Source organism: Felis catus, chromosome A1 (assembly GCF_018350175.1).
Source record: "Felis catus isolate Fca126 chromosome A1, F.catus_Fca126_mat1.0, whole genome shotgun sequence".
NCBI lineage: Eukaryota > Metazoa > Chordata > Mammalia > Carnivora > Felidae > Felis > Felis catus.
The window spans coordinates 87,374,522-87,386,818 of record NC_058368.1 but is presented as its reverse complement, the minus strand read 5'-3'; the positions used below and the strand labels follow the sequence as shown (position 1 = coordinate 87,386,818).

Below are 12,297 nucleotides of genomic sequence, written 5' to 3'. Positions count from 1 at the left end.
TTGGGAAAGTTTGAGAAGGATTGTTGCTAATTCTTTAAATGATGACAAAATTCATCAATGCAGCTATCTGGTCCTAAGCCTTTTTTTGTTGGGAATTTTTTGATTACTATTTCAATCTCCTTAGTAGTAGCTGATCTGTTCAGATTTTCTATTTCTTCTTGGTTCAGTTTTGGTAAGTTGGATGTTTCAAGAATTTTTCCATTTCTTCTAAGTTGTCCAGTTTATTGGGTATAGTTTTTCATAGTAGCCTCTAATGCTCCTTTATATTTCTGTGGTGTCAGTTGTAATGTCTCCTCTTTCAATTATAATGCTGTTGATTTGGGTTCTCTCATTTTTTCTTGGTTTGTCTAGCTAAAGATTTATCAATTTTGTTTATCTTTTCAAAGAACCAACTCTTGTTTTGTTCATCTTTTTTTATTGTTTTCCTGTTTTCTATTTTTTTTTATTTCTCTCTAATCTTTTTATTTTATTCCTCTTGCTAACTTTGAAGTTTATTTTTTTTTAATTTTTTTTAACATTTATTTATTATTGAGACACAGAGCATGAGCAGAGGAGGGGTGGAGAGAGGGGAAGGCACACAGAATCTGAAGCAGGCTCCAGACTCTGAGCTGTCAGCACAGAGCCCAACGCAGGACTTGAACTCACAAACTGTGAGATCATGACCTGAGCCGAAGTCTGTCGCCTAACCAACTGAGCCACCCAGGTGCCCCACCTCTTGGCAACTTTGGATTCAGTTTGTTCTTATTCTAGTTCCTTGATATGTGAAGTTAGATTTTTTTAGGATCACTCAATTTTCTTGATATATTCATTTATAGCTAAAAACTTTTGGAATAGAACAGATTTTGCCATATTTTGTAAGTTTTGGTATGTTGTGTTTCCATTTTTGTTTTTCTTGTTTTGTTTTTCTTTCTTCTTTTTTTTTTTTAAATTTCTCCAGCAAATTTTTTAAACCTGTTGGCTGTTCAGGAGAGTGTTATTTGATTTCCTTGTATTCTTGGATTTTCAGTTGTTCTCCTGTTATTGATTTGTACTTTCATACCATTGTGGTCAAAAAAGATACTTGGCATTATTTCAGTCTTTTTGAATTTGCTAAGACTTGTTTTGTGGCCTAACATATGATCTATTTTAGAAAATGCTCTGTGTACATGTGAAAAGAATGTGTATTCTGCTGTAGTTGGTGTGAATGTTCCAACCACAATCTATTGTCTTCCAGCAGTGTAGGCTACTAGTCCAAGATCCCAATGTTGGCAGAGTTTGTTCCTCCTAGGGCAGTGATGAAGAATCAATTTCATACATCTATTTCAGTTTCTGCTGGTTTGCTGGCAATGTTCCACATCCTGGGCTTACAAATGCATCACCTCTTAGGTTTCATCTCTACATGGTATTGTCTCTGTGTTGGTGTGTGTCTTTGTATCCAAATTTCCCTGTTATAGATATAGAAGGTACCAGTCAGGTTGAAATAGGGCTCACTTTCTTGACTTCTTCTTAACCAATTGCATCTTCAATGACCTTATTTTAAAATAAGGTCACATTCTGAGGTAATGGGGGTTCAGACTCCAGCATATAAGGTTTTGGGGAACATAATTCAACCCATAATACTATCTGCCAAAACCAGAATCATAATATGAATGCTTTCTTATTATTTCTTCTTAAATTTATCAGGGATTTATTGCCATGCTGGTATATACAGATCTATAGATTTGGGCATAATATTACATAATATTCATTATAGTGATTTATTTAAGTTCTTATTGAATAGTGAAGCTTTGGATGAATTTTTCCCTTTTTACTATTACAAGTAACTATGAAAAACATATTTGTTTTTTAAAATTTTTTAAAATATGTTTTCAATTTATTTTTGAGAGAGAGAGAGACAGAGCATGAGCAGGGGAAGGGCAGAGAGAGAGGGAGACACATAATCTGAAGCAGGCTCCAAGCTCTGAGCTGTCAGCATAGAGGCCCCCAAGGGGCCCAAACACACAAACTGTGAGACACGACCTGAGCCAAAGTCGGATGCTTCACTGACTTAGCCACCCAGGCGTCCCTGAAAAAAATACTTGTTTATATAACTTTATGTATGTGTAGATATTTCTTTTGCGATGGATACCTATACGTGTAATTAATGAGGGAACACTTGTAGGCATTTTATATTTTGTTAGGCATAGCCAAATATCTTGAACTTTAGAACTTTATCTCTGGTTGCATTTTGCACCCCCTACCCCCAATATTACACAACTGCCACAAGGTAAGCATTTGCAAAATTCTTTAATTTTTATTACTTACTCCCCACCCTCATCCCTTTGTCGCCTGCCTTTCCTTTCTTTACTGCTTTGTTGAACAGTGGCACTTTCCAGAGGCTGATCAGCCAATAAACAGAGGAAAATCCTTGATTTTCTTTACTTTCAGTTCCTTCTACCTTCTTTTTTCTTTTGACAAACACCAGAGGAGTTTTCTAAAATACAGATTTGATAATATTGAGTCATTTATTTAAAACAAAAACAAAAGCAAAAACCTCCAAAGTTTGTGTTTCTTTGCATGGTACATGAAACTATCTGTGACCAGCTCTAGATCACTGTTTCTGCCCTTTCACCTAACACACCGTTCACTCCATTTTGAGTCATATTGAATTCGTTTTTAGTTTTAGGAACCTGGCCTCTTTCACCCTTCCTCCTCTTGCTTACTGCCTTCCTTTTGCCTGTATGCAAAATACCCTCCCACCCTCACAGTCCATCTAAGAAACTTCTTCTTATTCTTCAAGTAATTTCCCTGTTACTCAGCTTTTCCATTTAAAAATAAGGATAAAAACAATACCTGCATCTTGGTTTTGTAGTAATTCAATGTGATAATCCTGTTTAAAGTCATTGTCTTGGCAAAACATATAGTAAACCCTCAATAAATGTTAAATTTACTTCAATATTTTTTGGAACACATATTTATAACCTAAGGCATATCATTAGTAAATAAATAAAAAATAAAGACAGGAGCACCTGGGTGGTTCAGTTAGTTGAGTGTCAGACTTCGGCTCAGGTCATGATCTCATAGTTTGTGGGTTTGATCCCTGAATCAGGCTCTATGCTGACAGCCCAGAGCCTGGAGCTTGCTTCGGATTCTGTGTCTCCATCTCTCTCTGCACTTCCCCCACTTACACTTTGTCTCTCTCTCTTTCTGTGAAAAATAAATGTTTTTAAAAAAATTAAAAAAACCCAATAATTTAACAATATAGTACATGGAAAATATCTGTGCCCAGTGAATGTAGAACTTAGTTGAATGGATTGCTTGATACCAAGATGTACATACAAAGTTGGTTACATCTGTTGAATCAAGTGGATTGGTTGGTAGAATTGGGTGTTCAATTGACTAAACATTTTATTATGCACTCCACGTACCCATCACTCAGTCTCAATGTTACCAATATTATCAATGTTTTGACAACTCATATGTGACTCATTCTCAACAAAATCATCCTGTGCTTGTAACTGTTGTCACTTCATGGTGCACTGCTCCTCAAACTTCTGTTTCATATCTTTTCTAATCCTTTTCTGGGGAGGATAGCAAAGCTTGCCATTTTGTAACTTTCAAATGGTCTTTCCTTTCTTTTTGGATGACTATCTTCAGTCTTCTGGAATGTTGTTCATCTTTTCCAGTGTCTTAGTCTGTTCAGGCTACTGTAACAAAAATACCATTTTCTGGGTGACTCAAACAACAAACATTTATGTTCAAAGTTCTGGATCCTGGAAGCCCAAGATCAAGGTGCTTGCAGATCATCTGATTTCTGGTAAGAGCTCTCTTCCTGGCTTTCAGACAGCCACCTTCCTGGTGTGTCCTCACATGGCAGTAGAGGCATGGGAACTCTCTGGGGTCTGTTTTACAAAGGTGCTAATCCCATCACGAAGACTATACCCTCAAGACCTATTTACCCCTTAAAGGCCATACTTTCTAATACTATCACATTGAGGATTAAGATTTCAACATATGATTCTGAGATGACACAAACATTCAGTTCAGAACAGCCAATAATCTTGCAAATCCCTTGTACATGTTAAATAGAGTCCATCTGATAAAATTATTCTTTTTTAATTTTTTTTTAACGTTTATTTATTTTTGGGACAGAGAGAGACAGAGCATGAAGGGGGGAGGGGCAGAGAGAGAGGGAGACACAGAATCGGAAACAGGCTCCAGGCTCTGAGCCATCAGCCCAGAGCCCGACGCGGGGCTCAAACTCATGGACCGCGAGATCGTGACCTGGCTGAAGTCGGACGCTTAACCGACTGCGCCACCCAGGCGCCCCTGATAAAGTTATTCTTAACTGGCCATTCTTAACTCACTAGAAGCCCCTCAGAACTTGCCTTTTGTTTGTTTTGTTTTGTTTTGTTTTGTTTTGTTTTGTTTTGTTTTTACTCCTCCATTTTGGGCTTCATTCCCTTCTTTGTCTTGCTTATTCTATTTTTTAAATTATGATTCATCCTTGACTGGGAAAACAAGTACTTCTGTTTTCTCTTGATCACCTGCTCATGCTACTTTATATGTTTCTATTTTTCCTGATTCTAAGACATCTTGGAGCTTAAAGGCATGTCATTGTTAAGGATTGTGGAAGGAAAGAATATGATTGCATGAGATGTTCTTAAGTCAAGGTTTTGTTGAGGCCCTAGCATATGTGGCTTTCTGTATACTGTGTACCACCCTCTGAGCTTCTATGCTGGAGTGATGTAGCTCTCTACTTCAAAGCCCTCATGCTTCTGTTGGTGATAGAATATGTTCAACTTGACCCAAGTGTAGTACATCAAAAATCTTAATCCCACTGAGTGTAATGCAAATTTAGAGGTTTATTCTCTGAGAGACTCCTTCCAAGGCAGAAGCAAGAAGAATATGGACAGAAGGGGCAACTAGGTGAGATGGCACTAGAAGGCTTAAGTCTAGGTCCCCCATCCACTGAACGCTTGCTCTTTGACCCTAAGAGAAACATATGCTTTGATAAACCTAAGATTTCTGATCTGTAACAGATACATAATAGTTACTGCGGCACTGCTAACTTGCTCAGTTAATGTGAGAGTCAAATAAGGTAAGTCTGTGCAATGTGGTAGGAATTATCAGTGACAGACAACCTGGGATGTATTTCTTGAAGATGTGGTGGTAGAGAGCATGCATGGCAGAGGGAATATGCATAAGAAGGAAGAAGGATGTGGAAGGAATCTGGATTAATTTGCTTTTGCTCTGTCTCTTCTACTGATCCCAGCCAAGCATCTGCTGAGACTATTATTTGTCTCTTTTATGTGACAAGGAGTCATGTGCTCCTCAGATTGTATCTAAGATGCTGGCTCCTCATCTTGAAGTTGAAGGATGTAGCTTTTTAGATAAGAAGAGATTCCTCTGGTGAGATAGCTGTGCAATGTTCAAGGAAGTCTGAACACTGATGACTCTTTTCCTTGTTCCTTCTCCAGGTTGATGAATTCTGGACTTACATCAGGTTGCTGTCCAGCTCTGTCTTCAGTGCTCAGCACTAACCAGAAACTCACACACCTTTACCTAAGGGGCAATGCTCTTGGAGACACGGGGGTGAAGCTACTCTGTGAGGGCCTCTTGCACCCCAGCTGCAAGCTTCAGATATTGGAGTAAGTCCCTTAGCTTTTTTTTTTTTTTAATTTTTGCTTATTTATTTTTGAGTGAGAGAAAGGCAGAAAGAGAGGGAGAGAAAGGATCACAAGCAGGCTGTGCACTGCCAGTGCAGCTTGAACTCCCAATGTGGGACTTGAACTCACACACTGTGAGATCATGACCTGAGCTAAAACAAAGGGCGGCTTAAGCAACTGAGCCACCCAGGTGCCCCAGTCCCTTAGCTTATTACAATGATGTGGATGCATGGTGGCTAAGGTGTGTATGTGTGTGTGTGGAGGGGGTAATGATAGAATGATTTGTACCTGAGAAGTAATGATGTTCTCCTAAGGTTTGGCTTGTTACAGGATCATGCACCTGGGAAGAATTCTACTTCTCAGTGCTGTAAAGGTAAATACTGGATTTGGATTTGTGGATTTCACCACAAAAGAATAGAAAGATATGACACTTGTGTTTTAGGGAAATTTAGGGAGAGGCATAGAATTGGGGAAAAATCAATTCACAAGCTACTATTCCTAATTTGATCTGCACAATCCAGTAGACTGGAAAAAAATACTATCATCTGAAAAAGAAAGAAGAATAACCACAGGCACAGAGGATTATTCTAAGTTTGTTATTCCTGTGCTTTTTGTGCATTTGAAACATTTCAGGCTGAGATCTGGGGCACCTGCTAGGATGGCTAAGGGGACATTTTCTTTAAATCACCCTGTTTCTTGCAGATTGGACAACTGTAGTCTCACCTCACACTGTTGCTGGGACCTTTCCACACTTCTGACCTCCAACCAGAGCCTGCGGGACCTGAGCCTAGGCAACAATGACCTTGGTGATCTGGGGGTCATGCTACTCTGTGAGGTGCTGAGGCAGCAGAGCTGCCTCCTGAAACGCCTGAAGTAAGTGTGCTCTTCAGAGATTCACGTGGTGGGGTTCAGAGTACAAAGAACAGGTTGACCAGTTATCAAAACTTGGAAGGGCTTCATTTGTACTCAGACTGAGGTTTTTTTTTTTTTTCATAAGGCATGTGAGTCATGAACCACATATTTAACTTCATCCAGACTTTATGCAGACATTAACTTTGAAAATCAAGTTTCAGTTCAATGTGAAAAGAGTTTCCATTCATTTTCCTGAAAGAAACCCAAGCCCCAATGAAGTTGCCAAATAGAATTACATGGCTATGCAAGGGACTGGACTTTGCAGAACTGGAGGAGTCCATGGTTCACTGTAATTGCCAAGGTCTTTGCACAGTGGGGTGTTGTAGGTCTTGTTTCTGAAGACTTCCAAATGGAAAGAGAGTTTCAGAATCAGCAAGATTGGAAATTCCACAGATGTCAGTTCATCTGCATTGTGTTGGGTTTCCTTATTAGTAATATCACTCATTACCTCTTGAGTAAGAACTCCCTAGTGAGTCTCCTACCTTGGTCAGTCAGGACAATCACAGTCTCCACTGAAGACATTTCCCTCACTTTGCTTTAGAGGCAACACCCTGGATTTTCTTCTACTTCATGAGCTGTTTCTGCTCAGTCTCCTTTGCGGATTCTCTTTATCAACCTGACCTGCACATGCTGCATCCCCAGGATGCAATCATTGAGCTAATTTTTCTTCTCTAAACTCTATCTTGTGTTTGCATCATCTAGTCTTCTGGCTTTATCGTATATGTCCTGTGTCACCCAAATTATACCTGCATGAATTCCATGTCCAAACGCTAGTCTGACTTTCCATTTGTCTAATAAACCTAAACTTTACATGTCCAAATTCAAACCTGCATTATACCCCCCACCCCATCTAACACCTGCTTCTTTCCCATCTCCACCAACGCTTATTCATTGTGAATTGCTCAGGCCAAAAAAGAAATCTTGTGTCACCTTTGACACCTTTTTCTTATGCACATGTCCAACGTGTTGGCATGTCCTAATAGCTCTTCTTTCATAACATACCTGCTTGTTGATCTCTTCTTGCCAACTTCATGACTTGTACCCTGGTTCAAGCCATTGTCCCCTCTTATCTGGATTGTTCTGGTGGCATTCTGCCAGGCTCCTCTGCATGTAGTATTCTTACCATGGCAGATGGAGGGTGCAACTAAAACATGAGTCAGGGGCACCTGGGTGGCTCAGTCAGTTAAGCATCTGACTCTTGATTTTGGCCCAGGTCATGATCTCATGGTTTGTGGGATCAAGCCCCACCTCAGGCTCTGTGCTGACAGTGTGGAACCTGCTTGGGATTCTCTCTCCCTCCCTCTCTCTGCACCTCCCTTGCTTGCTTGCTCTCTTTCTCTGTCTCTAAACAAACAAACAAACATTAAAAAAATGAATCAGTGATCATATCATTCCTACCAACATGCTCTAGTGACTTCTTATCACATTTCAAGATCCACAAACTCATGGTATTGTGTAAGGCCTCATGTGATCTGGCTCCTGTTGCTTCTGCAAATTCATCTTCTCCTAATACTTGTTCTTTGTGCTCCACTGATATCTTTGCAGTTTTGCAAAAATACTGTCACCTTTTCATGTGCTGTTTCTTCTGCCTAGAACTCTCTCCCCTTTGATATCCACATGTCTTGCTTCCATGTATCCTTAAATTCTCTGCCTAAAGGTCTTCTATGTGTCTGTCTCTGACCATCCTAATGAAAAGAACAGATCAGCATATCCTTCTTGTTTTTGCCTTTTTTTTCTTATTTTCCTCTGTAGTATTAATCAGCAGCATACATACACGCTATATCATTTCAGCAGAATACTTACATGCTATATCATTTTCTTTTTCATTTATTATCTATATCTTACCAAGTAATATAAATTCTATATTATAACAAGGACTTCTGTTCTTGTTCATGACCTCAAGGCTAAGAACCAACTGGAATGCAAGTTTGAATAAACAGAAGTTTGGATCAGCATTGCATCCTTATGCAGACACAGTGGAGCATGTTTACTGAAGGAAAGCCAACATTCTCAGAGCTAAGATAAATAGAGGGACAAAGTGTAGGATATGTCAGGATGAAGCCAGGGACATTACTGTATGTGGAGTCCTGACCCACCCCAGAAGGACACTCTGGAGGTAAGGGACAAGCTTCAAATAGGCTGAAAAGCCCATGGATCCAATCAACCTATCTCATTAGCTCAGGCTGCCTTAAACAAACAGGCATTTATTTCTCACAGTTTTAGAATACAGAAAATCTAAGATCACAGTGCCAAGTAATTCCACTTCTAGTGAGAGCTTTCTTCTAGGCTTACAGAGGGCTGCCTTCTTCCTGTGTCCTTATATGGCAGAAAGAGAGCAAGGCAGGGACAGGGAGACAGAGTGTGTGCATCTCTTATCATAAAGGCAGTGATATCATCATGAGGGCCCATCCCCATGACCTTATCTAACCCTAATTGTATCCCAACGACCCTATTTCCAAATACCATCACATTGAGAATTAGGGCTTCCGTGTATGAATTTTGGAGAAATACAAACATTGAGTTCATAACACAACTAAATCAAGGTTGTTAGAAATGATGCAGGACAAATGGTATGATTTCTTAGCTAAGTTGCAAGGGAAACTTACAAAAATAAAAAGGGGGAAGAATGTATCAAAGAACACTTTAGAGGCTGCAATGTGTGAGCTTCATATGGCTCCTGATTCAATGAACATAATATAAAAGTGTATCAGTCAGTTGAGGAAATTTAAACACTGATTGGACATATGTTGATAATAAGAAATTATTGTTAACGTAAAAAAAAATTTTTTTTAAGTTTATTTACTTTGAGAGAGAAAGAGAGAGCTTGAGCCAGGGAGGGGCAGAGAGAGGGTGAGAATCCCAAGCAGGCTCCACACTGTCAACACAGAGCCTGACACGGGGCTCAAACTCATGAACTGTGAGATCCTGACCTGAGCCAAAATCAAGAGTTGGGTGCTTAACCCACTGAGACACCCAATTGTTAACTTTTTACAGTGTGAAAATGGCATTGTTGTTGTGTTTTAAGAAGGCTTCATTTAGTGTCACATAGTTAAATATTTATAGATGTATGAAATGCTGTGTTTGTAATATCCATTGATGTGAGGAGTAGGGGGGCAATAGATAAAACAAGATTGGCCATGAGTCAAATTGCCATGAGTCAATTGTCAAATCTGGGTAATAGGCATATGGGGATCCCTTATACTATTTTCTCTAAATTTACATATGTTGAAACATTTCCAAACTTGAAGGTTAAAAATATAACAGAAACAACATTTGGCATGAGGTGTAGCATCAGAGACCTTAGAAGTGTGTTAGGTTAAGGGAAGTAAGGAGATGAGATTTATTAGGCAAAAACAAAAAAAACAAACAACAACAACAAAAAAAACAAAACAACTCTGAGAGTGTTCTTTGAAGAGTAGAACCCAAGGCTCTCTTTTGCTTTTTACAGGTTGTGTGGAATGTATTTCAATTATGATACAAAATGTGCATTAGAAATACTTCAAGAAGAAAAGCCTGAGTTGACCATTGTCTTTGAGCCTTCTTGGTAGCAGTTGAAGCTGGCCGCCAGATGCCAGCGTTTTGGCTCCCTGCTGTCCCAGTGTAGACAAGTGGGAGGGAGCACTCCTCCATCCAGGGTTAAGACCATCACTCCATGATTCTTCTGGTCCAGTGTGGGACAGCGAAACCTTGCTGATGGTGCCTTTGTGTCGAGAATATGAGCATCTCCTGTACCCCTGGCTTGAAGACACCAAGACAATGAAGTCATCCAAATGATGTGGTTCTCATTGTAGAAACTTAGTCGAAGAAGATGTTCCTCTTGGTGACCTCATATGACTAACTCATTTAAGAAAGCACTTTTTCTCTTTTTACTCTCTCTAAATCTCCTTTCCCTCATATCTTTTTTCACTCCTCTTTGCTCTGTTTACTTTTACCCATATCATCACTCTTACATTATTTCCCTTTACTGAGGGTAACAGAAAAAGTAAACTGTGTATTATGTTGCAATTTTGTGGCAGCAACTTATTTATTTAAAATTTTTGTAACAGGTATATTTTCTAATAAAATAATTCATGTTTATTTTACCTGGTGAAATTTCAAAAAATATAAAACCTTTTGTATTTATTGATTTAAATGCTCTCTTTTCCTTAATTAAAGGTACCTAGAAATCTCTCTACTTTAAAGATAAGTTAAATTGCTTTATGCATTAAAAAAATCTCCTTACCAAATGGTTCAGTTGTAATGCATGGGGAAAAAAATCACCTTGCTCTCATTCTGATGGTTGAAATTTCAGCTCTGGTAGGACAGGAAGTTGAAAATCATATATAGGACAGTATTAGAGTAGATGGAGCCTGTACTCCTAAATAGAAGTATTGTGTAGAAAATACATTTTGCCTTCAATTATAAGAGCTTATCTTGGATTTATCTCAGGAGCAGTTCATCTGCCACTCTTTGCATAGCATTAAATCATTAATAAATATTGACTAATTGCTTCTCTACACATGGGGCAACTCTTGAACCACACAGAATTGTTCAGGATGGAAACATTGCTTCATCTGTCAAATGAACTATCCAGACTTTGCTACTCAAACTATGGCCTATGGACTGTTGATATAAGGAGCTTACGCAAGAATGTAAATCAATCCCATTCCTAAGTATGCTTTTTAGATAAGGTGACTTTTTTTTTCTTGGTAAGACTGTGTCAATAAAGAAAGAAGTATATGATTTATATTCTGTTAGAAACTTTTTTTTCTTTTTCTTTTTTGCCTAGGACCAGCCCTTTTTAGTAACTCTGGTCTAGATTTTTGTTTTTTGCATCTGGGTGAAGTGAACTATTACAGACTGTCTCCCTGCTAGAGACGTCTTGACACACAGGGTAAAATGTAATTAAAGCACAGTTAAGCTTGAAAGAGGAAAAAAAAAAAGGGCACGAGGAACTTAAAACTGAGTTAGGAATTTACCCCTCAATGACCCAGAGGAAGATCTGAATTAATACACATTCCACAATAGGACTATTAATTTGGAAATATCCATGAGGCTTTCCACACCAGCAGAACTAAAAAATAAGTAAAGTTGCTGGATAGAAGATCAATCTATAAACATCAACAGCATGTGATTGGAAAAAAAAATCATTCTCAACCATCTTAGTAAAGATTGGGTCAGGTATGAAGCAGCAATGCATACTAAAATCTAAAGAGAAGTTTAAATCAGAGCAGGATACTTCTGTAGTCTGAGAGTTATCTCTCCTCAGTTGGCTAATCAATTGCTAAAGAAGAATAGTAACTTTATAAAGAACAGGGACTAGATAGTACCCTGACCACCTAAAAAAAAGATCGATGGGTGCAAATGGATGTCTGCTTTTGGGTGAGATAACTTGAGAAGGAAATATTGTCACTTGTGTGTAATTCTGGCTGAGAATGCATACCCAGAATCTAATTATCAGGAAATACCAGATCAACTCCAAATGAGGAAGTTCTATTAAAAAGGAGAGTACTATCATCATCATCATTATTATTATTTATTGTTATTATTTTTAAGACAGTGAGTGGGGGAGGAGAGGCAGAGGGAGAGAGAGAGAATCTCAAATAGGCTCCACACTGACCATGGAGCTCAATGTGGGTCTTCACCCCATGACCCTGGGATCATGACCTGACCTGAAATCACTCAGCTGACTGAATAACCCAGTCTTCCCTTCACCGTGGTTTAGATTTGTATTTCCCTGATGATGAGTGATGTTGAGTGTCTCTTCATGTGTCTGTTA

At 38.8% G+C, this 12,297-nt stretch overlaps 1 protein-coding gene across 2 annotated transcripts in view; it reads left to right on the top strand.

The window, feature by feature from the left end:
- Positions 1–10,616, top strand: part of NLRP3 (NLR family pyrin domain containing 3) — a 54,228-nt gene extending 43,612 nt beyond the window's left edge. For both annotated transcript variants that reach the window (XM_045056515.1, XM_023253644.2), the window contains 3 exons: positions 5,439–5,609; positions 6,330–6,500; positions 9,988–10,616. In XM_045056515.1, the coding sequence (XP_044912450.1) occupies positions 5,439–5,609; positions 6,330–6,500; positions 9,988–10,087 (442 nt within the window). In that variant the 3' untranslated portion in view covers positions 10,088–10,616. The remainder of the gene's footprint in view (positions 1–5,438; positions 5,610–6,329; positions 6,501–9,987) is intronic.
- Positions 10,617–12,297: the final 1,681 nt, after the last annotated feature.